Consider the following 27,479-nt stretch of genomic DNA (forward strand, 5'->3'; position numbering starts at 1 on the left):
GAGAAGAGTAACACTTCATTCTGCTCACCTCTTTCTTGGTGTCGATCTCAAAGTCGCTGTCGCTGCCCGGGTCTCCCTCTATCTCATCATTACTGAGGAAGGGATGGATGGAGAGAGAGAATGGATGGAGAGAGTAGGGATGGATGGAGAGAGGAAGGGAGAGAGAAGGGATGGAGGGAGAGAGAAGGGATGGAGGGAGAGAGAAGGGATGGATGGAGAGAGGAAGGGAGAGAGAAGGGATGGAGGGAGAGAGAAGGGATGGAGGGAGAGAGGAAGGGATGGAGGGAGAAGAATAAGTGACATTGAAATTAAGTACAAAATTAATCGCTCTCTCTACCCTTCTAAATCTCACTACCCCCCCACTTCCTTGTCTGTTTCTGACCAGTCTTCTAGCCTGTCTCCCCCCACCCATCTCTCCTTTGTCCCCGTCTCCCTCCTGTCCACCCATTCCTCCCCACTTCCTTGTCTCTTTCTGACCAGTCTTACAGCCTGTCTGTCCCCCCCTCCCCCACAATCTTATTTCAATTGAAGGGCTTTATTGGCATGGGAAACATGTGTTTACATTGCCAAAGCAAGTGAAGTAGATAAATAAACAAAAATTAACATTAATCACAAGTTCCAAAAGAATAGACATTTCAAGTGTCATTATGTGCAAATAGTTAAAGTACAAAAGGGAAAATAAATCAACATAAATATGGGTTGTATTTACAATGGTGGTTGCCCTTTTCTTGTGGCAACAGGTCACAAATCTTGCTGCTGTGATTCCACACAGTGGTATTTCACCCAATAGATATGGGAGTTTATCAAAATTGGATTTGTTTTCATTCTTTCTGGGTCTATGTAATCTGAGGGAAATATGGTCATACATTTGGCAGGAGGTTAAGAAGTGCAGCTCGGTTTCCACCTCATTTTGTGAGCAGATAGCCTGTCTTCTCTTGAGAGCCAGGTCTGCCTACGGCGGCCTTTCTCAATAGCAAGGCTATGCTCACTGAGTCTGTACATAGTCAAAGCTTTCCTTAAGTTTGAGTCAGTCACAGTGGTCAGGTATTTTGCCACTGTGTACTCTCTGTTTAGGGCCAAATAGCATTCCAGTTTGCACAGTTTTTTTGTAAATTTTTTCCAATGTATCAAGTAATTATCTTTTTGTTTTCTCATGATTTGGTTGGGTCTAATTGTGTTGCTGTCCTGGGGCTCTGTGGGGTTTGTGAACAGAGCCCCAGGACCAGCTTGCTTAGGGGACTCTTCTCCAGGTTCATCTCTCTGTAGGTGATGGCTTTGTTATGGAAGGTTTGGGAATCACTTCCTTTTAGGTGGTTGTAGAATTTAACGGCTCTTTTCTGGATTTTGATAATTACCGGGTATCGGCTTAATTCTGCTCTGCATTTGGTGTTTCACGCTGTACACTGAGGATATTTTAGCAGAATTCTGCATGCAGTGTCTCAATTTGGTGTTTGTCCCATTTTGTGAATTCTTGGTTGGTGAGCAGACCCCAGACCTCACAACCATAAAGGGCAATGGGTTCTATAACTGATTCAAGTATTTTTAGCCAGATCCAAATTGGTATTTTATTTTAGATTTTTTTAAACCTTTATTTAACTAGACAAGTCAGATAACAAACCCGGACGACGCTGGGTCAATCGTGCGCCGCCCTTTTTAAAAATGTTATTTTATTTCACCTTTATTTAACCAGGTAGGCCAGTTGAGAACAAGTTCTCATTTAAAACTGCAACCTGGCCAAGATAAAGCAAAGCAGTGCGACAAAACACAACAGAGTTACACGTGGATAAACAAAAGTACATTCAATAACAATAGAAAAATATATATTCAGTGTGCAAATGGAGTACGGAGGTAAGGCAATAAATGCGCCATAGTTGAAGAAATTACAATTTAGCAAATTACACTGGAGTGATATGTGGATGTGCAAGTAGAAATACTGGTGTGAAAAAGAGCAGAAAAACAAAAACAAATATGGGGATGAGGTAGTTGGTTGGATGGGCCATTTACAGATGGGCTGTGTACAGCTGCAGCGATCGGTAAGCTGCTCTGACAGCTGGTGCTTAAAGTTAGTGAGGGAGATATAAGCCTCCAACTTCAGCGATTTTTGCAATTCGTTCCAGTCTTTGGCAGCAGAGAACTGGAAGGAAAGGCGGCCTAAGGAAGTGTTGGCTTTGGGGATGACCAGTGAAATATACCTGCTGGAGCACGTGCTACGGGTGGGTGTTGCTATGGTGACCAGTGAGCTGAGATAAGGCGGAGCTTTACCTAGCAAAGACTTATAGATGACCTAGAGCCAGTGGGTTTGGCGACGAGTATGAAGCGAGGACCAGCCAATTAGAGCATACAGGTCGCAGTGGTGGGTAGTATATGGGGCTTTGGTGACAAAACGGATGGCGCTGTGATAGACTGCATCCAATTTGCTGAGTAGAGTGTTGGAGGCTATTTTGTAAATGACATCGCCGAAGTTAAGGATCGGTAGGATAGTCAGTTACGAGGGTATGTTTAGCAGCATGAGTGAAGGATGCTTTGTTGCGAAATAGGAAGCCGATTCTAGATTTAACTTTGGATTGGAGATGCTTAATGTGAGTCTGGAAGGAGAGTTTACGCTCTAACCAGACACCTAGGTATTTATAGTTGTCCACATATTCTAAGTCAGAACCATCCAGAGTAGTGATGCTAGTCGGGTGGGCAGCTGCGGGCAGCGATCGGTTGAAGAGCATGCATTTAAGAGCAGTTGGAGGCCACGGGAAGGAGTGTTGTGTGGCGTTGAAGTTGTATGGCGTTGAAGTATGAGGTTTGTTAACAGTGTCCAAAGAAGGGCCAGAAGTATACAGAATGGTGTCGTCTGCGTAGAGGTGGATCAGAGAATCACCAGCAGCAAGAGCGACATCGTTGATATATACAGAGAAGAGAGTCGGCCCGAGAATTTAACCCTGTGGCACCCCCATAGAGACTGCCAGAGGTCCGGACAACAGGCCCTCCGATTTGACACACTGAACTCTATCAGAGAAGTAGTTGGTGAACCAGGAGAGGCAGTCATTAGAAAGGCAGGGCAGGATGGATATAGGTCTATAACAGTTTGGGTCTAGAGTGTCTCCCCCTTTGTAGAGGGGATGACCGCGGCCGCTTTCCAATCTTTAGGAATCTCAGACGATACGAAAGAGAGGTTGAACAGACTAGTAATAGGGGTTGCAACAACGGCGACAGAATTTTAGGAAGAGAGGGTCCAGATTGTCTAGCCCAGCTGATTTGTAGGGGTCCAGCTTTTGCAGCTCTTTCAGAAGGTTAGCTGTCTGGATTTGGGTGACTGAGAAGCGGGCGGGGGGGGGGCTTGGGCCAGTTGCTGTGGGGGGTTCAGAGCTGTTGGCCGGGGTTGGCGTAGCCATGTGGAAAGCATGGCCAGCCATAGAGAAATGCTTATTGAAATTCTTGATTATCGTGGATTTATCAGTGGTGACAGTGTTTCCTATCCTCAGTGCAGTGGGCAGCTGGGAGGAGATACTCTTATTCTCCATGGACTTTACAGTGTCCCAGAACTTTTTGGAGTTTGTGCTACAGGATGCAAATTTCTGTTTGAAAAAGCTAGCCTTTGCTTTCCTGACTGTGTATATCGGTTGACTTCCCTGAAAAGTTGCATATCGCGGGGACTATTCGATGCTAGTGCAGTCCACCACAGGGTGTTTTTGCAGTCAAGTCTGGAGTGAACCAAGGGCTATATCTGTTCTTAGTTCTACATTTTTTGAAAGGGGCATGCTTATTTAAGATGGTGAGGAAATTACTTTTAAAGAATGACCAGGCATCCTCTACAGACGGGATGAGGTCAATATCCTTCCAGGATACCCGGGCCAGGTTGATTAGAAAGGCCTGCTCGCTGAAGTGTTTTAGGGAGCGTTTGACAGTGATGAGGGGTGGTCGTTTGACCGCGGACCCATAGCGGATGCAGGCAATGAGGCAGTGATCGCTGAGATCCTGGTTGAAGACAGCAGAGGTGTATTTAGAGGGCAGGTTGGTCAGGATAATATCTATGAGGGTGCCCATGGTTACGGATTTAGGGTTATACCTGGTAGGTTCCATGATAATTTGGGTGAGATTGAGGGCATCTAGTTTAGATTGTAGGGCGGCCGTGGTGTTAAGCATATCCCAATTTAGGTCACCTAGCAGTACGAACTCTGACGATAGATGGGGGGCCAATCAATTCACATATGGTGTCCAGGGTACAGCTGGGAGCTGAGGGGGGCCTATAACAAGTGGCAACAGTGAGGGACTTATTTCTGGAGAGATGGATCTTTAAAAAGTAGAAGCTCGAACTGTTTGGGCTAGAGGTCGACCGTCTATGCTTTTTCAACGCCGATACCGATTATTGGAGGATCAAAACCGGGCGATACCGATTAATCGGCCGATTAATTTATTTATTTGTAATAATGACAATTACAACAATACTGAATGAACACTTATTTTAACTTTAATATAATACATCAATAAAATCAATTGAGCCTCAACTAAATAATGGAACATGTTCAATTTGGTTTAAATAATGCATATACCTTTGACTATTGGATGTTCTTATAGGCACTATAGTATTGCCAGTGTAACAGTATAGCTTCCGTCCCTCTCCTCGCCCCTACCTGGGCTCGAACCAGGGACACATCAACAACAGCCACCCTCAAAGCATCGTTACCCATCGCTCCACAAAGGCCGTGGCCCTTGCAGAGCAAGGGGAACAACTACTTGAAGGTCTCAGAGCAAGTGACGTCACTGATTGAAACGCTATTAGCGCGCACCCCGCTAACTAGCTAGCCATTTCACATCGGTTACACCAGCCTAATCTTGGGAGTTGATAGGCTTGAAGTCATAAACAGCTCAATGCTTGAAGAGCTGCTGGCAAATGCACGAAAGTGCTGTTTGAATGAATGCTTACGAGCCTGCTGCTGCCTACCACCACTCAGTCAGACTGCTCTATCAAATCATAGACTTAATTAAAACATAATAACACAGAAATACGAGCCTTAGGTCATTAATATGAAATACGGAACCGTTCCGTATTTTATCTAACGGGTGGCATCCCTAAGTCTAAATATTGCTGTTACATTGCACAACCTTCAATGTTATGTCATAATTATGTACAATTCTGGCAAATTAATGACGATCTTTGTTAGGAAGAAATGGTCTTCACATAGTTCGCAACGAGCCAGGCGGCCCAAACTGCTGCATATACCCTGACTCTGCTTGCACAGAATGCAATAGAAGTGACACAATTTCCCTAGTTAAAAGAAATTCATGTTAGCAGGCAATATTAACTAAATATGCAGGTTTAAAAATATATACTTGTGTATTGATTTTAAAGAAAGGCATTGATGTTTATGGTTAGGTACACATTGGTGCAACGACAGTGCTTTTTTCGCGAATGCGCTTGTTAAATCATCACCCGTTTGGCAAAGTAGGGTGTGATTTCTCATTGAATCAACAGGCACCGCATCGATTATATGCAACGCAGGACAAGCTAGATAAACTAGTAATATCATCAACCATGTGTAGTTAACTAGTGATTATGTTAAGATTAAACTTATCTTATAAAAAACTATCAATGCTAGCTAGCACCTTACCGTGGCTCCTTGCTGCACTCGCATAACAGGTAGTCAGCCTGCCACGCAGTCTCCTCATGGAGTGCAATGTAATCGGCCATAATCATTGTCCAAAAATGCAGATTACCGATTGTTATGAAAACTTGAAATCGTCCCTAATTATCGGCCATTCCGATTAATCGGTCGACCTCTAGTTTGGGCAAAGACCTGGATAGTATGACAGAACTCTGCAGGCTAATTCCAACCCCTTTAGCAGTTCTGTCTTGACGGAAAATGTTGTAGTTAGGGATGGAAATTTCAGAATTTTTGGTGGCCTTCCTAAGCCAGGATTCAGACACGCTAGAACATCAGGGTTGGAGGAGTGTGCTAAAACAGTGAATAAAGCAAACTTAGCAATCTGATGTTAACATGTATGAACCCAAGGCTTTTACGGTTACAGAAGTCAACAAATGAGAGCACCTGGGGACACACGGGGCCTGAGTTAACCTCTACATCACCAGAGGAACAGAAGAGGAGTAAGATGAGGGTACGGCTAAAAGCAATAAGAACTAGTCGTCTAGTGCTTTGGGAACAGAGAATAAAAGGAGCACATTTCTGGACGTGGTAAGATAGATTCAGGGCATAGTGTACAGACAAGGGTATGGTAGAGTGCGAGTACAGTGGAGGTAAACCTAGGTATTGAGTGACGATGAGAGAGGTGGCATCTCTGGAGGCGCCAGTTAAGCTAGGTGCGGTCTCCGCATGTGTGGGGGGTGGGACAAGGGGGCTATCTGAGGCATGCTGAGCAGGACTAGGGGCTCCGCAGTAAAATAAAACAATGAGAGCTGCCCTAAACGACAGTATACAAGGCATATTGACATTAGAGAGAGGCATAAAGCAATCACAGGTGTTGATTGGAAGAGCTAAGACAACAACGGGTAAACAGCTAGGACAACAACGGGTAAACAGCTAGGACAACAACGGGTAAATGGCAATGAATGGGCAGAGAGGGTCAGTTAGCTACACACAGGGCCTGAGTTCGAGGCTGGGGACGACAGATAAACAAAATGAAGTACCGTGTTAATGAACGGTCCAGTAGGTATCAGCTATGTAGCTGAGTGATCATAGGGTCCAATGAGCAGCATTAGATGAAACAGGGAGCCATTTGGTAGTCCCTGTGGGACTCCCAATCACAGCTGGTTGTGATACAGCCTGGAATCGAACCAGGGTCTGTAGTGACGCCTCTAGCACTGAGATGCAGTGCCTTAGACCGCTGCGCCACTCGGGAGCCCTTCTGTATGTCGAATGTTATGTTCCTTTTAAATGGCATAGAAGGCCGTTCTTGCCTTGTCTCTCAGCTCGTTCACAGCTTAGTGGAAGTTACCTGTGGCGCTGATGTTTAGGCCGAGGTATGTATAGTTTGTGTTTTCTAGTCTCTCCCCTCCCCATGTCCACCTCCCACCCGCCTCCATTCCTCTCCCTTCTCGCTCTCCCCTCCTTACCCCCCTCCATTCCTCTCCCCTCCTTACCCCCCTCCATTCCTCTCCCCTCCTTACCCCCCTCCATTCCTTCCCCCTCTTGCTCTCCCCTCCTCACCCCCCTCCATTCCTCCCCCTCTCTCTCCCCTCCTCACCCCCTTCCAGTCCTCTCCCCTCCATTCCTTCCCCCTCTCGCTCTCCCCTCCTCACCCCCCTCCACTCCATTCCTCCCCCTCTCTCTCCCCTCCTCACCCATCTTCCTTGTCTGTCTTTCTGACCAGTCTTCTAGCCTGTCGGTCCATAACACTGGTCCTGGTCCTGGTCTTCTTCCAGCTGTAGTAGTACCGGACCAGGCCTGAGACCAGCTTATCAGGCAGCTGGGGGGAGGGGGGAACAGAGACAGACAGGGGGAGGGGGGGAGACAAAGAGAGGTGGGGAGGGGGGAGACAAAGAGAGGTGGGGAGGGGGGCGAGAGAGGGAGGGGGGACAGAGAGAGGGAGGGGGGAGACAGACAGAGAGGGAGGAGACAGACAGAGAGGGGGGGAGGGGGAGAGAGAGGGAGGGGGGACAGAGAGAGGGAGGGGGGACAGAGAGAGGGAGGGGACAGAGAGAGGGAGGGGGAGACAGACAGAGGGAGGGGGAGACAGAGAGGGAGGGAGTGGGGAGACAGAGAGGGAGGGAGTGGGGAGACAGACAGAGAGGGGGGGAGGGGGGAGAGAGAGGGAGGGGGTGAGATTAAAATTACACTCTGGTTCTATTTTGAAGACTGACATTCAACTCACCTCCAAGAACAACGTGGCTGGAGCTCTACTCACGCTGCCCAACAGTTACGCTCCAGTGTAAACAGGGTTTTCGCAACGCTCCAGTGTAAACAGGGTTTTCGCAACGCTCCAGTGTAAACAGGGTTTTCGCAACGCTCCAGTGTAAACAGGGTTTTCGCAACGCTCCAGTGTAAACAGGGTTTTCGCAACGCTCCAGTGTAAACAGGGTTTTCGCAACGCTCCAGTGTAAACAGGGTTTTCGCAACGCTCCAGTGTAAACAGGGTTTTCGCAACGCTCCAGTGTAAACAGGGTTTTCGCAACGCTCCAGTGTAAACAGGGTTTTCGCAACGCTCCAGTGTAAACAGGGTTTTCGCAACGCTCCAGTGTAAACAGGGTTTTCGCAACGCTCCAGTGTAAACAGGGTTTTTACAACGCTCCAGTGTAAACAGGGTTAAACAGGGTTTTCACAACGCTCCAGTGTAAACAGGGTTAAACAGGGTTTTTACAACGCTCCAGTGTAAACAGGGTTAAAACAGGGTTTTTACAACGCTCCAGTGTAAACAGGGTTAAAAAAAAGGTTTTTACAACGCTCCAGTGTAAACAGGGTTTTTACAACGCTCCAGTGTAAACAGGGTTAAACAGGGTTTTTACAACGCTCCAGTGTAAATAGGGTTTTTACAACGCTCCAGTGTAAACAGGGTTAAACAGGGTTTTTACAACGCTCCAGTGTAAACAGTGTTTTTACAACGCTCCAGTGTAAACAGGGTTAAACAGTGTTTTCACCACGCTCCAGTGTAAACAGTGTTTTTACAACGCTCCAGTGTAAACAGGGTTAAACAGGGTTTTCACAACGCTCCGGGTTAAACAGGGTTTTCACAACGCTCCAGTGTAAACAGGGTTACAGTGTTTTTACAACGCTCCGGGTTAAACAGGGTTTTCACAACGCTCCAGTGTAAACAGGGTTAAACAGTGTTTTTACAACGCTCCGGGTTAAACAGGGTTTTTACAACGCTCCGGGTTAAACAGGGTTTTCACAACGCTCCGGGTTAAACAGGGTTTTCACAACGCTCCAGTGTAAACAGGGTCAAACAGGGTTTTTACAACGCTCCGGGTTAAACAGGGTTTTCACAACGCTCCAGTGTAAACAGGGTTTTTACAACGCTCCAGTGTAAACAGGGTTAAACAGGGTTTTCACAACGCTCCAGTGTAAACAGGGTTAAACAGGGTTTTTACAACGCTCCAGTGTAAACAGGGTTAAAACAGGGTTTTTACAACGCTCCAGTGTAAACAGGGTTAAAAAAAAGGTTTTTACAACGCTCCAGTGTAAACAGGGTTTTTACAACGCTCCAGTGTAAACAGGGTTAAACAGGGTTTTTACAACGCTCCAGTGTAAATAGGGTTTTTACAACGCTCCAGTGTAAATAGGGTTTTTACAACGCTCCAGTGTAAACAGGGTTAAACAGGGTTTTCACAACGCTCCGGGTTAAACAGGGTTTTCACAACGCTCCAGTGTAAACAGGGTTACAGTGTTTTTACAACGCTCTGGGTTAAACAGGGTTTTCACAACGCTCCAGTGTAAACAGGGTTAAACAGTGTTTTTACAACGCTCCGGGTTAAACAGGGTTTTTACAACGCTCCGGGTTAAACAGGGTTTTCACAACGCTCCGGGTTAAACAGGGTTTTCACAACGCTCCAGTGTAAACAGGGTTAAACAGGGTTTTTACAACGCTCCGGGTTAAACAGGGTTTTCACAACGCTCCAGTGTAAACAGGGTTTTTACAACGCTCCAGTGTAAACAGGGTTAAACAGGGTTTTCACAACGCTCCAGTGTAAACAGGGTTAAACAGGGTTTTTACAACGCTCCAGTGTAAACAGGGTTAAAACAGGGTTTTTACAACGCTCCAGTGTAAACAGGGTTAAAAAAAAGGTTTTTACAACGCTCCAGTGTAAACAGGGTTTTTACAACGCTCCAGTGTAAACAGGGTTAAACAGGGTTTTTACAACGCTCCAGTGTAAATAGGGTTTTTACAACGCTCCAGTGTAAACAGGGTTAAACAGGGTTTTTACAACGCTCCAGTGTAAATAGGGTTTTTACAACGCTCCAGTGTAAACAGGGTTAAACAGGGTTTTCACAACGCTCCGGGTTAAACAGGGTTTTCACAACGCTCCAGTGTAAACAGGGTTACAGTGTTTTTACAACGCTCCGGGTTAAACAGGGTTTTCACAACGCTCCAGTGTAAACAGGGTTAAACAGTGTTTTTACAACGCTCCGGGTTAAACAGGGTTTTTACAACGCTCCGGGTTAAACAGGGTTTTCACAACGCTCCGGGTTAAACAGGGTTTTCACAACGCTCCAGTGTAAACAGGGTCAAACAGGGTTTTTACAACGCTCCGGGTTAAACAGGGTTTTCACAACGCTCCAGTGTAAACAGGGTTTTTACAACGCTCCAGTGTAAACAGGGTTAAACAGGGTTTTCACAACGCTCCAGTGTAAACAGGGTTAAACAGGGTTTTTACAACACTCCAGTGTAAACAGGGTTAAACAGTGTTTTTACAACGCTCCGGGTTAAACAGGGTTTTTACAACGCTCCGGGTTAAACAGGGTTTTCACAACGCTCCGGGTTAAACAGGGTTTTCACAACGCTCCAGTGTAAACAGGGTCAAACAGGGTTTTTACAACGCTCCGGGTTAAACAGGGTTTTCACAACGCTCCAGTGTAAACAGGGTTTTTACAACGCTCCAGTGTAAACAGGGTTAAACAGGGTTTTCACAACGCTCCAGTGTAAACAGGGTTAAACAGGGTTTTTACAACACTCCAGTGTAAACAGGGTTTTTACAACGCTCCAGTGTAAACAGGGTTTTTACAACGCTCCAGTGTAAACAGGGTTAAACAGGGTTTTTACAACGCTCCAGTGTAAATAGGGTTTTTACAACGCTCCAGTGTAAACAGGGTTTAACAGGGTTTTTACAACGCTCCAGTGTAAACAGGGTTAAACAGGGTTTTTACAACGCTCCAGTGTAAACAGGGTTTTTACAACGCTCCAGTGTAAACAGGGTTTTTACAACGCTCCAGTGTAAACAGGGTTTTCACAACGCTCCAGTGTAAACAGGGTTAAACAGGGTTTTTACAACGCTCCAGTGTAAATAGGGTTTTTACAACGCTCCAGTGTAAACAGGGTTTAACAGGGTTTTTACAACTCCCCAGTAAGTGTCCTCACCATCTGTTGTATACGATGGAAGCTCTTGCCATGGAAGCTGAAGGCCTGTTCAAACAGGACCTTGTCCTCTATGGTCCACTCCTCAGGAAAGGGAGTGAAGTTAGCCAGGTCAGCAAGGGAACACTCCACATCATGTTTATGCCACAGCAACATCCCCAGGGCCTGGACAGACAGAGAGAGAGCAGTGACATTTAGAGACAGGGCCTGGACAGACAGAGAGAGAGAGAGAGTAGTGACATTTAGAGACAGGGCCTGGCCAGACAGAGAGAGAGAGAGAGAGAGAGAGCAGTGACATTTAGAGACAGGGCCTGGCCAGACAGAGAGCAGTGACATTTAGAGACAGGGCCTGGCCAGACAGAGAGCAGTGACATTTAGAGACAGGGCCTGGCCAGACAGAGAGCAGTGACATTTAGAGACAGGGCGTGGACAGACAGACAGAGAGAGAGTAGTGACATTTAGAGACAGGGCCTGGTCAGACAGAGAGAGAGCAGTGACATTTAGAGACAGGGCGTGGACAGACAGAGAGAGAGCAGTGACATTTAGAGACAGGGCCTGGACAGACAGAGAGAGAGAGAGAGAGAGCAGTGACATTTAGAGACAGGGCCTGGACAGACAGAGAGAGAGCAGTGACATTTAGAGACAGGGCCTGGCCAGACAGAGAGAGAGAGAGAGCAGTGACATTTAGAGACAGGGCCTGGTCAGACAGAGAGAGAGAGAGAGCAGTGACATTTAGAGACAGGGCCTGGTCAGACAGAGAGCAGTGACATTTAGAGACAGGGCCTGGCCAGACAGAGAGCAGTGACATTTAGAGACAGGGCCTGGACAGACAGAGAGCAGTGACATTTAGAGACAGGGCCTGGCCAGACAGAGAGCAGTGACATTTAGAGACAGGGCCTGGCCAGACAGAGAGCAGTGACATTTAGAGACAGGGCGTGGACAGACAGAGAGCAGTGACATTTAGAGACAGGGCCTGGCCAGACAGAGAGCAGTGACATTTAGAGACAGGGCCTGGCCAGACAGAGAGAGCAGTGACATTTAGAGACAGGGCCTGGACAGACAGAGAGCAGTGACATTTAGAGACAGGGCCTGGCCAGACAGAGAGCAGTGACATTTAGAGACAGGGCCTGGACAGACAGAGAGCAGTGACATTTAGAGACAGGGCCTGGCCAGACAGAGAGCAGTGACATTTAGAGACAGGGCCTGGACAGACAGAGAGTAGTGACATTTAGAGACAGGGCCTGGCCAGACAGAGAGCAGTGACATTTAGAGACAGGGCCTGGACAGACAGACAGACAGAGAGAGCAGTGACATTTTGACCCAGGGGAGGGGAACAGACTGGAGGATGAATTCCCAGTGTCACCCTATTCCCTATATAGTGCATTATTTTGAACCAGAGCTCTATGAGGTAACTACACAGAACAGAAATATAAACGCAGTGTTGGTCCCATGTTCCATGAGCTGAAATAAAAGATCCCAGAAATGTCCCATATGCACAAAATGCTTATTTCACTCAAATTTGTGAACAAATTTGTTTACATCCCTGTTAGTGAGCATTTCTACTTTGCCAAAATAATCCATCCACCTGACAGGTGTGGCATATCAAGAAACTGATTAAAACAGCACGATCATTACACAGGTGCACCGTGTGCTGGGGACAATAAAAAGGCCATTTTAAAAAAATGTGCAGTTTTGTCACACAACACAAGTTTTGAGGGAGTGTGAAATTTGTTTGCTGAATCCAGGATTGTCCACCAGAGGTGTTGCCAGAGAATTTAACGTGAATTTCTCTACCATAAGCTGCCTCTGTCATTTAACCTGTCTGGGCTAGGGGGCAGTTTTTTCACGGCCGGATGAAAAACGTACCCAATTTAAACAGGTTACTACTCTGGCCCAGAAACTAGAATATGCATATCATTAGTAGATTTGGATAGAAAACACTGAAGTTTCTAAAACTGTTTGAATGGTGTCTGTGAGTATAACAGAACTCATATGGCAGGCAAAAACCTGAGAAAAATTCAACCAGGAAGTGGAGGATCTGAGAATTGTAGTTCTTCTTTCTAGTCCCTTTCGAAACTACACTATCTGTGGGGTCACGTTGCACTTCCTAAGGCTTCCATTGGCTGTCAAAAGCCTTCAGAAAGTTGTTTCAGCATTCTCCTGTCACTGGGCAGATAATAGGAGCTCAGTCACTGAGTGGACTGCCTGGGGACAAAAAGATTAGATTTGCGCGGTCCCGCGAGCACGCTGTTCCTTCTTTTTCTCCTTGAATGAATACGCTATTGTCCGGTTGGAATATTATCGCAATTTTACGTTAAAAATACCATAAAGATTGATTTTAAACAGCATTTGACATGCTTCTAAGTACGGTAATGGAACTTTTTGTGTCTCGAATTGCGCTTGCGCGGTATGACTTTGGATAGTGACCTGAACGCACGAACAAAACGGAGGTATTTGGACATAAATATGGATTATTTCGAACAAAAACAACATTTCTTGTGGAAGTAGCAGTCCTGGGAGTGCATTCTGACGAAGATCAGCAAAGGTAAGAGAATATTTATAATACTAATTCTGAGTTTAGGTGACCCCGAATTTAGCGGGTGTCTGTATAGCTTGCTATGATGGCGAGCTATGTACTCAGAATATTGAAAAATATGCTTTCTCCGTAAAGCTATTTTAAAATCTGACACAGTACTGTATCTATAATTCTTAAAATAATTCTTATGTATTTTGTCAACGTTTATGATGAGTATTTTTGTAAATTCACCGGACGTTTTTGGTGGGAATGCATTTTCTGAACATCACGCGCCAATGTAAAATGCTGTTTTTGGATATAAATATGAACTTTATCAAACAAAACATACATGTATTGTGTAACATGATGTCCTAGGAGTGTCATCTGGTGAAGATCGTCAAAGGTTAGTGCTTCATTTAGCTGTGTTTTGGGTTTTTGTGACATATATCCTTGCTTGGAAAATGGCTGTGGTTATTTTTGTCTATGTACTCTCCTAACATAATCTAATGTTTTGCTTTCGCTGTAAAGCCTTTTTGAAATTGGACAATGTGGTTGGATTAAGGAGAAGTGCATCTTTAAAATGGTGTAAAATAGTCGTATGTTTGAGAAATTGAAATTATTAGATTTTTGAGGTTTTGTATTTCGTGCCATGCTGTTCCATTGGATGTTGGCTAGGCGTTCCGTTAGCGAAATGTCTGTCCTCAACAGGATAAGCTACTGACAACGAACACAATTGCATTTTATCTTTGGTAATTTCTATCGCCGTCATCACCTCATGTTTCAGCAGGATAATACACAACCCCATATCGCAAGGATCTGTACACAATTCCTGGAAGCTGAAAATGTCCCAGTTCTTCCATGGCCTGCATACTCACCAGACATGTCACCCATTGAGCATGTTTGGGATGCCCTGGATCGACTTGTACGACAGCGTGTTACAGTTCCCACCAATATCCAGCAACTTCGCACAGCCATTGAAGAGGAATGGGACGACATTCCACAGGCCACAATCACCAGCCTGATCAACTCTATGTGAAGGAGATGGGTCGCGCTGCATGAGGTAAATGGTCACACCAGATACTGACTGGTTTTCTGATCCACACCTCTACCTTTATTTAAGGCATCTGTGACCAACAGATGCATATCTGTATGTGAAATCCATAGATTAGCACCTACATTTTTTTTTGACTGATTTCCTTGAACTGCAACTCAGTAAAATCTTTGAAATGTTTTGTTTCTATTTGTTCAGTATATTTACTGTTTGTATAAAGTTAGATTGATTGAGTGTACCTGTTCCATGTTGTAGCCATGCTTCTCTTTAGCCATCAGAATATACTCATCCACTGGGGGGAGAGAGCAGAGAGAGAGCAGAGAGAGAGCAGAGAAAGAAAGAGAGTGAGAGGCAGAGAGCGAGAGCAGAGAGAGAGCAGAGAAAGAGAGAGCAGAGAGAGAGCAGAGAAAGAGAGAGCAGAGAGAGAGCAAGAGAGCAGAGAGTTGTTTATTTCACTTTTGTTTATTATCTACTTCACTTGCTTTGGCAATGTTAACATGTGTTTCTCATGCCAATAAAGCCCTTAAATTGAATTGAGAGAGCGCAGAGAGAAGAGCGACAGCAGAGAGAGAGAGAGAGAGCAGAGAATAAAAAAAAAAAACTGTCAGCTAATAGTATAGTGTGTGTTTACACATGGCGTCAGAGATGAGGCTGTTGGGGCACCACACCAGCATACTCCTCTGCTCCTTCTCATTGTAGCGGCTTGGAGTGTCTGTGCATACACACACACACACACACACACATTAGTCATACATTCCTTATTTTCTCTCACTCCATCTGTCACATACACAGCCAAATAATCAAATCCCCCTCCCCTCTCTGGTACCTGGGTTTAACTCAGGTATCTGTGCCTGGTAGTCTCCTCCCACTCGAATCATACTGTCTGTGGAGAGAGAGAAAATAGGGATGAGTGGAGGAAGAGAGAGACATCAGCAGAGAGAGTATTAGCAATAAGCCCAGAGAGAGAGAGAGAGAGAGAACTTACAAGCCCAGAGAGAGTGTTAGCGATAAGCCCAGAGAGAGAGAACTAGCGATAAGCCCAGAGAGAGAGATGGCGATAAGCCCAGAGAGAGAGAGAGAGATAGCGATAAGCCCAGAGAGAGCAAGAGAGATAGCGATAAGCCCAGAGAGAGAGAGAGAGAGTTAGCGATAAGCCCAGAGAGAGAGAGAGAGTTAGCGATAAGCCCAGAGAGAGAGAGAGAGTTAGCGATAAGCCCAGAGAGAGAGAGAGAGTTAGCGATAAGCCCAGAGAGAGAGAGAGAGTTAGCGATAAGCCCAGAGAGAGAGAGTTAGCGATAAGCCCAGAGAGAGAGAGTTAGCGATAAGCCCAGAGAGAGAGAGAGAGAGAGTTAGCGATAAGCCCAGAGAGAGAGAGAGTTAGCAATAAGCCCAGAGAGAGAGAGAGCGCGAGTTAGCGATAAGCCCAGAGAGAGAGCGAGAGAGTTAGCGATAAGCCCAGAGAGAGAGCGAGAGAGTTAGCGATAAGCCCAGAGAGAGAGCGAGAGAGAGAGAGAGTTAGCGATAAGCCCAGAGAGAGAGTTAGCGATAAGCCCAGAGAGAGAGTTAGCGATAAGCCCAGAGAGAGAGCGAGAGAGTTAGCGATAAGCCCAGAGAGAGCGCGAGTTAGCGATAAGCCCAGAGAGAGAGCGCGAGTTAGCGATGAGAGAGAGAGCGCGCGCGATTTAGCAATAAGCCCAGAGAGAGAGAGCGCGAGTTAGCGATAAGCCCAGAGAGAGAGAGCGCGCGCGATTTAGCGATAAGCCCAGAGAGAGAGAGAGAGCGCGCGAGTTAAAGATAAGCCCAGAGCGAGAGAGCGAGTTAGCGATAAGCCCAGAGCGACAAGCACAGACGAGCAGAAAGAGAGAGATTTGTCTCAGGCTGTTGGCGGTAGGTGCACCCGATTCAGCTGCCATGCGCTCTGGGTAGGCCAACTGTTGCCATTTTGAACCATTTCATGTATGAGGGCACAAACTCTGCTTTCCTGGCGGGCCCAGAGAGCAAATCAGGTGCACTATAGGCCTACCGCTGGCCAATCGGATGGCTCAGATTTCCGTGTCTGCAGTAATGTAGCATGGCATTAAAGAAAGCTACTGTGAGATTTCAAGATGTTTAAATCCACGACTAGAGAGACTGTCAAGATGTTTAAATCCACGACTAGAGAGAGACTGTCAAGATGTTTAAATCCACGACTAGAGAGAGACTGTCAAGATGTTTAAATCCACGACTAGAGAGAGACTGTCAAGATGTTTAAATCCATGACTAGAGAGAGACTGTCAACGAATACAGCAAAGATGATACTGTGAGATTTCAAGATGTTTAAATCCACGACTAGAGAGAGACTGTCAACGAATACAGCAAAGATGATACTGTGAGATTTCAAGATGTTTAAATCCACGACTAGAGAGAGACTGTCAACGAATACAGCAAAGATGATACTGTGAGATTTCAAGATGTTTAAATCCATGACTAGAGAGAGACTGTCAACGAATACAGCAAAGATGATACTGTGAGATTTCAAGATGTTTAAATCCACGACTAGAGAGAGACTGTCAACGAATACAGCAAAGATGATACTGTGAGATTTCAAGATGTTTAAATCCACGACTAGAGAGAGACTGTCAACGAATACAGCAAAGAGCTGCTGGTTTTATGAGTGACTTCATGTTTAAACTTCTTACTCAGCACTGTCAACACTTTGTATTCAACACTTTTATAAGCCATAAAATGCACATTATTCCTATTTCCACTCAGTGCTACAACAAGCAGTGCAGCAGTAATGAATGAGTAGGAAAGTGTATCTATAGGCTTTGTTGTTGTCGTTATTATTAGTGGATTGGGTCTTTAATATCAAGGACCTGCTGTTTTCGACTCTCTCTACCGCACCTGCTGTCTCTAACTCTGAATGATCGGCTTTGAAAAGCCAACTGACATTTACTCCTGAGGTGCTGACCTGTTGCACCCTCTACAACCACTGTGATTATTATTATTTAACCCTGCTGGTCATCTATGAACATTTGAACATCTTGGCCATGTTCTGTTATAATCTCCACCCGGCACAGCCAGAAGAGGACTGGCCACCCCTCAGAGCCTGGTTTCTCTCTAGGTTTCTTCCTAGGTTCCTGCCTTTCTAGGGAGTTTTTCCAAGCCACCGTGCTTCTACATCTGCATTGCTTGCTGTTTTAGGCTGTTTTCTGTATAGCATTTTGTGACATCTGCTGATGTAAAAAGGACTTTATAAATACATTTGATTGATTGATTTCACTTTGTCTGTTCACAGGAGTGTTTGAATGAATGTTTACATGAAGCAGAAACAATGTGGTGCGACTCCAGTTTTGCCATCAGCTGGAAGACGGTGTCCCCTTTTAGGTCAGTGTCAGTGGAGGAAAGGGAGAGCGGAGAGATGTTGAGGTGGACCATCAGTCTGCCGCTCTCTTCCTCCGCTGAGACTGACCATCAGATGCAGGCACCATCAGCCCAGTAAAATAAAAAGCACATGATTTAAAAATGTATGCTCACTCAGCTGTGTTTCACAAGTAATACAACAACAACAGATCTATTACCTGGTGTGATCATATAGCCTACCTCAAATGTAGAAATATACATTTTAAGAAATGTCCCGAACAACAATGCATTGGCAGGGCAATTCAAGCAAAACCAACATGCAGTGATAATGTATTGGGCCTATAGCTTCCTTCCATTTTTTTTGTTTAAGTCATGCTATTAAAAAAACAGAAATCTGAGCGGTAGATCTCAACTTGCATTTTGACTCAAAGTGATATTGACTCAGAAAAAGAAGGTTGGTGACCAATGTTCTAGAGTTTTTCCCTGTTAACACCATCAATGTGGTAATTGTGATCGACTGGACACAATATTAGCCACTTCAATGCAACATACCTGGGATTTTTTTTCTTCTCAAAACTATGCAAAGTATTTTGTTGTAGGACTCTATTGTATAGACATGCACTATTCAGCACAGACTAGTGCACCATAACCAATCAGAGCTGCAGTAGGCCTATATGCATATAGCCTATTGCCAAATATGGATCTGTGCCAGGCACTTTGAACTGGACTGTGTTTACAGTATGAGCGGCCGTGAGTAGATGCGCTTGTTTTGAGATCAAAGTGAGAGCTGCATGTAGCGACGTGTTCACATTTTGTTCATATTCTTTACTAGTTAGTGAGTTATTAGCCCAGTTATAGATCATTTGGAATCAGCTATAGGGGAGTGATTGACTCCTACAAGAGCACAAAATGTATACATTTCTAGACATCTGGTAAAAGCCAGTCAGGTAAAGAACTTTTTTTTTTACTTAAAGGGGCAGTGTTGTATTTTGGAGACCTTCTTGAATAAGCTAAGTAGCCAATAGGTAATTTATCACATTCTCTGGAATAATGGTATGGGAATAATAATGCATTTTATTTTGTAAAGTGGTATCTTGCATCAAGCAACATTTTCAGTCACCTCCTTGTCTGAAGGACAAGTGGATCAACAGGTTAATGTCAAGCCCTGCATGTTATTTTTTCATAAGTCTAATGGAATGTAGGCCTTCATTGAACACTGAATGATAGAACAGCTGTTTCCATGTTAAAATGTTATGGGATGCATTTTCTCCATTGTGTTCGATTCCAGGCTGCATCACAACCGGCCATGATTAGAAGTCCCATAGGGCGGCGCACAATTGGCCCAGCGTCACCCGGGTTTGGCCGCCGGTAGGCAGTCATTGTAAATAAGAATTTGTTCTTAACTGACTCGCCTAGTTAAATAAAGGTTCATTAAATAAAATGAAAGACCACTCTGTTAGGCCTACATTATGATCAAATATCATCAGTAAACTACACGGCCACTGTGAAACCTGTAACTTAATGAGGGTACAGCCTCGGTGCCTGTAACTTAATGAGGGTACAGCCTCGGTGCCTGTAGCTTAATGAGGGTACAGCCTCGGTGCCTGTAGCTTAATGAGGGTACAGCCTCGGTGCCTGTAGCTTAATGAGGGTACAGCCTCGGTGCCTGTAACTTAATGAGGGTACAGCCTCGGTGCCTGTAACTTAATGAGGGTACAGCCTCGGTGCCTGTAACTTAATGAGGGTACAGCCTCGGTGCCTGTAACTTAATGAGGGTACAGCCTCGGTGCCTGTAGCTTAATGAGGGTACAGCCTCGGTGCCTGTAGCTTAATGAGGGTACAGCCTCGGTGCCTGTAACTTAATGAGGGTACAGCCTCGGTGCCTGTAGCTTAATGAGGGTACAGCCTCGGTGCCTGTAACTTAATGAGGGTACAGCCTCGGTGCCTGTAACTTAATGAGGGTACAGCCTCAGTGTTCACACTAAAGACGTGCTGGAAGTTGCACATTTCTTAAATGGAAGCAAACAGAACGAGGGACTGTGTTTGTCTGTTGTGAACTCTTCAGTGCTTTTGTTTGAGCGTGTGTGTATTTTCCTGTCCTGAACTGAGTTGGTATGCCGACAGTAAGAGTCTGATGAGACGCTAGTGAGCACGATTACAAGCACACAATAATGAGATTTATTGTGGATAGTTACATTAATATAATAGTTTGATTAAAACTTGTACCGTAAATTCCGGACTATAAGCCGCAACTTTTTTCTCACGCTTTGAACCTCGTGGCTTAAACAATGCCGCGGCTAATATATGGATTTTTCCCGCTTTCAATTATTATTATTTTTTTTAAACATTCTGTGACGTGCTCAGTTTTTTGGCGGCATGAAGCTTTCATTAGACCAATGAAATTGCCGAACAGGTTAAGGTCAAACAACTTTTTTGTTTACTGTTTAGATTAAATCGAGCGCGCTCAAACTTCCCATCATTCTGATTACGGTAGTCATTTTGTCACCCTCATCATGGCAAAGACACGGAGAAATGCATATGATGCAGCTTTCAAGTTGAAGGCGATTGATCTGGCAGTTGGAAAAGGAAATAGAGCTGCTGCACGGGAGCTTGGTCTTAATGAGTCGATGATAAGACGTTGGAAACAGCAGCGTGAGGAATTGACTCAGTGCAAAAAGACAACTAAAGCTTACTGCTCATTTTTTATTTTTTGTTACAAGCCGTGTTTCGTTAAAGCCTGTGTAAAGTTAATTAGTTTCAATGTACCGGTAGGCACCTGCGGCTTATAGACATGTGTGGCTTATTTATGTTCAAAATAAAAATAAAAATTAAATTCAGTGGGTATTATATTATATTCAGGTGCGCTTAATAGTCCGGAAATTACGGTACATGCTTTGAGAGAACAATTTCTCTAATAATTCTGTTTACACGGACACATCTGAGATCAGGCTGCCTGGTGGGACTTTTGATAAATGCAGAAAAATCACCAATCAAAATAAACTTTATACCATGTTATTTTTTGCCAGTGTACCCGAATTTGTCCAACAGAAACTTGTTTTAGTTGCAAAAATGAAACGTTTCAACTGTTTGACAGAATGAATACACCCATGGTGTGTGTGTGTGTGTGTGTGTGTGTGTATGTGTGTGTGTGTGTGTATGTGTGTGTGTGTGTGTGTGTGTGTGTGCGCACCGTGAGCGTGCTCCTCATCGCTGCTGTCCTCCTCCGAGTGTTGGTTGTTTCCATTGGTTTTAGCCCTGCTCCTAGACAGAACGCTGCTCCCCGACCGCTCCATCACCGAGGGCATACTGCACACACACACACACACTACATCACCGAGGGCATACTGCAACACACACACACACACACTACATCACCGCGGGCATACTGCAACACACACACACACACTACATCACCGAGGGCATACTGCAACACACACACACACACACACACACACACACTACGTCACCGAGGGCATACTGCAACACACACACTACATCACCGAGGGCATACTGCAACACACACACACACACACACACACACACTACATCACCGCGGGCATACTGCAACACACACACACACACACACACACACACACACTACATCACCGAGGGCATACTGCAACACACACACACACACACACACTACATCACCGAGGGCATACTGCAACACACACACACACACACACACTACATCACCGAGGGCATACTGCAACACACACACACACACACACACTACATCACCGAGGGCATACTGCAACACACACACACACACACACACTACATCACCAAGGGCATACTGCAAACACACACACACACACTACATCACCGAGGGCATACTGCAACACACACACACACACACTACATCACCGAGGGCATACTGCAAACACACACACACACTACATCACCGAGGGCATACTGCAACACACACACACTACATCACCGAGGGCATACTGCAACACACACACACACACACTACATCACCAAGGGCATACTGCAACACACACACACACACACACCGAATACACACACACACACACTACATCACCGAGGGCATACTGCAACACACACACACACACACACACACACTACATCACCGAGGGCATACTGCAACACACACACACTACATCACTGAGGGCATACTGCAACACACACACACACACACACACACACACACACTACATCACCGAGGGCATACTGCAACACACACACTACATCACCGAGGGCATACTGCAACACACACACACACACTACATCACCGAGGGCATACTGCAACACACACACACACACACTACATCACCGAGGGCATACTGCAACACACACACACTACATCACCGAGGGCATACTGCAACACACACACACTACATCACCGAGGGCATACTGCAACACACACACACACACACTACATCACCGAGGGCATACTGCAACACACACACACACACTACATCACCGAGGGCATACTGCAACACACACACACACACACACTACATCACCGAGGGCATACTGCAACACACACACACACACACTACATCACCGAGGTCATACTGCAAACACACACACACACACCACATGACCGAGGGCATACTGCAACACACACACACTACATGACCGAGGGCATACTGCAACACACACACACTACATGACCGAGGGCATACTGCAACACACACACACTACATGACCGAGGGCATACTGCAACACACACACACTACATGACCGAGGGCATACTGCAACACACACACACTACATGACCGAGGGCATACTGCAACACACACACACACACACACACACACACTACATGACCGAGGGCATACTGCAACACACACACACACACTACATCACCGAGGGCATACTGCAACACACACACACTACATCACCGAGGGCATACTGCAACACACACACACATCACTGAGGAAAAGTCTTGTCACCAATCAGCATTAACTCAACCCAGCAACAAAATACCAAACATCCAAAGCCCTCAGTATAGCAGAGATTAACAATCTGTTTTCCACTAAGTACACGTACATGCACACTAATAATTGAATATGAAATTGATTATGGCAGTAGGCCGAGTACGGCATCAGACGTGTAAAAACTTTTCCTCTCCTAAAAACGGTGTGAGATCATAATTTATGTAAGAATACGCCGATTTAAAACACTGTTTTTAAGAGTAATCTTTCAAATGATTAGGACATGGAAACACCTTTTTAAGCAGAGTCCCAGCACTGTGTGTTTGACCTGTACATGTATCAACACCAGCAGTTCAAGACTCGCTCCCTCTTGTGCAAGTCAAGTGAGTTCAGAACAACTGAAAGTATCTTATCTTTGAAATAGTTTTCACATACAAACTTTTATCTGTCCGAACTCTGAATAAAATGTTCTTCCCAAAAATAACATGGTCAGTGTGGTAGAGCGTTTATTTTGGATTGGTGATTTTCTGCATTTATCACAAGTCTCATCAAGCTGCCTGATTTGAGATGTGTCCATGTAAACAGGATTATTAGGGAAATTGTTGTTCTTGCAAAGCATTTAAACGTTTTAAACAAGTGTTTATATTAAATCAGACTATCCACAATCAATCACATTATTGTGTGCAATGTAACCGTGCTCACTACTGTCTCATTCTCATCAGCCTGTTACTGTCTGGTTATCAACACCAACTGTTCATAATAGCAAAAATACACAGATATACCAACCTGGTCTCAGAGCATTTCGTATTATTCTGTACGTAAAATCAAGATACTCCATTTAGTACATTATGTATCAATTTGTGGACGTCCATCACTCCATTTCGTATGATATGTTACGAATTACAATTAGTATTATATAAGTTACAAATTCGCAAAAAGTAAAATATGTTACAAATTTTCAATAAGTAGTTAGCGATGCTTATGCCTTATGTAACCATCTGTTTCATTTAATCATACAAAAACATCACACTAAATGGAACATCTCTGAGATACGTACAGAATAATACTAAATTATCTGAGACCAGGTTGCATATACACACACACAATCAAACAAAAGCAATTTGGCGTTCACAACAGACAAATAACACAGTTGCACATGATCCACATGTATTAGGCTACACAACGAGGAGTCACATGTTCAACTATCAAGTGGGGAAACATCAAAACACACCACACACACAGCCTATGCAACACTATGTGTGTGTGGTGTGAAGTTAGTAAGATATGAGGTAAGTTTTCTGTCTAACGTTCGTGCTGTGACACAAAAGACTAGACGGTCACCTCCGGACAAGACAATTTCCGGTTTCAAATATTCCCGTTAAACCGACATTGTCGTTATACCGACCCCAAGTCGGTGTGAAACAAACTCTACATACAGTTATCAAATTAATAGAACAGTTGTACATTCAATAGCTGTCCATTTTTTGGGGGGGTACATTTTGTCGCAAAATGGGTCAGTCAAAAAGAGCCGGGTTCCACACAATGTAAGCATCATCACAAAGTTCACTTAACTGTAATATCACAACACTACACTACAATTTTAGGACGTATGTTTTTGTTGTTGTTGTGATAATAACCTTACAAGCCTAATTTAAGAAAATGATTTCTTGTAATACTGATTAAAAACCACTGAAATACAATATTGCAGTAGTATAATTTTCAGCCTCATTCACAATGCTGTTGGCCTTTGTCTACTAGCCTGATGCTGGTCCAAGACACACAAACGGTGCCAGTCTGTGTGTAACAGCAAACTCACACTTTAGGTTAGATTGTAGACTAATCAAGGCAACAACAACAAAGTAAATGTCATGGCAACAGATGAACTATATGAACAAATATCAAAGTTATTTATCGACATCATGAATGTCCCACCGGTCGCCAAAGCCCGCCCCATTCACTTTTTGTTTAACTTGATTGATTGATTACATGGACCAGCCAACACATTTCTAGCGATCTACGTTAGCTGAAACATAACCTTAGCAATCTTACCTTAACTTTTAGAAAGAAACTGGCTGACTAGTTACTAAGCTATTTTTCCCTAATATTAAATAATAACAGGTATTGGAAAGTAATTCATTTGGGACACGCGATAGTTTGATTGCTACTGGCTGGAAAAACACATTCATATCAACCATTAGCTATTTCCAGAAAAGTCTAGCATTGGAAACCTATCCTGGTAACTTACCAATATGTTGCTTCTAGAAAGCCAGTTTTACAATCCTTATTAATCAATTATACAGAATTATTATGGGGTTAAGTATCAGTTCAACTCACAAATTACTAAATCTATTTTTCTTTCTCGTATTCTCCAAAGGGGGGGGGTAAAAAATCTTTGTCATAATATCTCATATTCTCGCTGTGCCTCGACTCTCGCTCTCAAACCACATCCACATTAGATGTGACGGGAACACAACAACGTGGGTTCCCATAGAACCGGCTTAAAAAAAAAAAAACATTTAATAAATAATGAAATCTTGTCCCACCTCCGTTCTCCTCCTTTTCCTCTGCCTTCCGTTGATAATATATCTTTCAACTTTCAATCCTTTTGTTATCGCCAGGCTTAACGCCGTTGCTCGGTGGGGGGGGGGGTAGCTAGTACTATTCCAGTTGTTGGTCCGCTACTAGTTGGCGTTGTGAACGTTTTTTGGGGGGGATTCGTTAAACAAGTCGGTAGAGCAGTTCAATTCAGTAGCTCACCTGCTTATTTTGTGGTCCTCGGGCGTTTTTTTTTCTCTCATTCAAAACTTAGCTACGGTTTTCTCCACAGCTAATAGGACGCTTAACTAGAATAAAAAAATTAAAAAAAGATTAAAAAATAAACTTCACCTTCAAAACGGCTTAATTTTCATTCATTTGATGCCTAAGTGGGTCTTCGCGTATACAATAAAACAGCTTGCACGGTGGAGGAGCGGAGAGAGTGCCGGGAGAACCTAACCAGGCCTCGGAGAGGAGAGGTGTACATCCGCAACCGTCGGATTGCTCCTCGCCTCTCCCTAACTAACTTCAATAGCAGAAAAGTAGTCCTCCCCCCCGTGCAAGTTGGACAGACATACAAAAAGATGGCTTGTTGTGGGGGAAAATACACGTGCTTGCTGTTGCCTCGAATGTGTTATTTGGTCCAATTTAGATGCATTTGCGTCTCATCAATCGTTGATGTTGAGACAGATCATCATTTTCTTTAAAATGTTGGCCTACAAATACAGTGCTGGTTTTAATCCAACCCTACATTGTATACTGGAATAGTAGATGTCTGAAATTGAAATGTTTACGACAACAAAACATCAAGTGTACCTGCTATCTACAATCACATAAATTGGGAACTACTTTGCGCGGAGTGATTCGTCAGCTGTGCATCTCTGTGCTGCGCTCGGGCAGACTTGCTGCTCTGTACGATGTATGCATGGATAGGAAAAGGGGGGCCGTGTGTGTGTGTGTGTGTGTGTGTGTGTGTGTGTGCGTGTGCGCGCGCGCGCGTGCCCGCACAATGTGGAAAACGATGGATTTCAAATTTGACACAGGCACACACACACACACACACTGATGGACAGGTCTTCATACATTGCTATTCTGTCTGCATGTCTGTCTCACAAGCAAACATGCAGGCCATGCTCTGTCATACAGCAACACTTGTGGCACATCCTCTCTCTCTCTCCTCTTTCTCCCTCCCCCTCTCTTCTCTGCTCCAGCCTCTATGTCCTCACTCTATCTGTTTCTCGTTTCTTCTCTCATTCCTCTCTGTCTTGTTCCTTCTCATTCCTATTCTTCCTTCCATCTCTCCTTCTTCCCGTTATCTCATCCCTTCCTCTACCTCCTCCCTCTCTTTTCTCCCTCTCGATCCTGACTCACTCCTCTCTCGCTTCTCCTTTATCCATTTTTAACGCTCCTCTTTCCTCTCCTTCCCTCTCTATTTCCTCCACTCACCCACTATGCATGTGTTCTTCTGTCCCCTCCCCCTCCTTCCCTGTGCTCGTCTCCTCTCTATGTCCTGTCCGCCCTCCTCTTTCTCTCCCTCGCTCCAAAACTCACCCACTGTATCTGTTCTCTCTTTCTCCTCCCCCTTCAAGCTTTCCTCTTTCCCTCCTTCTCTATCTCCTCTCCTTAGATCTCTCTACCCCCTGTTCTCTCTCTCTTCCCCCCTGTTCTCTCTCTCTCTCCCCTGTTCTCTCTCTCTCTCCCCCTGTTCTCTCTCTCTCTCCCCTGTTCTCTCTCTCTCTCCCCTGTTTTCCCCCTGTCTCTCTCTCTACCCCCCTCGTTTCATTTTCCAACACTCACCGACTGTATGTGTAGGCTACGACTTCCTCTCTCACTCTCTCCGTTCGCTCTGTCTTCCTCTCTACAGTCCTTCAACCTCCCTCTCCTCCCCCTCCTCCTCTCCTCTCATCCCCCTCCTCCTGTCCTCCCCCTCCTCCTCTCCTACCCCTCCTCCTCACCTCCCCTTCCCCCACCTCCTCCCCCTCCTCCTCCATCACCTCCTCTCCAGTGATCTACTCATTCCTCTTCCTCTCTCTCTTGCTCTTCCTCTCCTCGTCTCCCCTCCCTCTACTCTGCACCCCCTCCATTTCTCCTCTCTTCCCCTCCTGTCCCCCACACTGTC

The 27,479-nt window shown here is 44.9% G+C and overlaps 1 protein-coding gene across 9 annotated transcripts in view; it reads right to left on the bottom strand.

Annotated features, from left to right (window-relative positions):
• Positions 1–27,209, bottom strand: part of rcor2 (REST corepressor 2) — a 36,869-nt gene extending 9,660 nt beyond the window's left edge. Inside the window, exons 1-8 of one of the 9 annotated variants that reach the window (XM_045700529.1) lie at positions 27,158–27,209; positions 21,112–21,227; positions 15,406–15,462; positions 15,211–15,291; positions 14,819–14,871; positions 11,017–11,178; positions 7,289–7,413; positions 29–92 (exon numbers count right to left, since the gene is read on the bottom strand). In XM_045700529.1, the coding sequence (XP_045556485.1) occupies positions 29–92; positions 7,289–7,413; positions 11,017–11,178; positions 14,819–14,871; positions 15,211–15,291; positions 15,406–15,462; positions 21,112–21,226 (657 nt within the window). In that variant the 5' untranslated portion in view covers position 21,227; positions 27,158–27,209. Of the gene's footprint in view, positions 1–28; positions 93–7,288; positions 7,414–11,016; positions 11,179–14,818; positions 14,872–15,210; positions 15,292–15,405; positions 15,463–21,111; positions 21,228–25,368; positions 25,878–27,157 lie in introns of those variants that run through there. The other 8 variants (XM_045700527.1, XM_045700526.1, XM_045700528.1 and 5 more) reach the window with 8 other exon arrangements.
• Between the last annotated feature and the right edge of the window lie 270 nt (positions 27,210–27,479).

This window comes from Salmo salar, chromosome ssa18, assembly GCF_905237065.1.
Source record: "Salmo salar chromosome ssa18, Ssal_v3.1, whole genome shotgun sequence".
Taxonomy (NCBI): domain Eukaryota; kingdom Metazoa; phylum Chordata; class Actinopteri; order Salmoniformes; family Salmonidae; genus Salmo; species Salmo salar.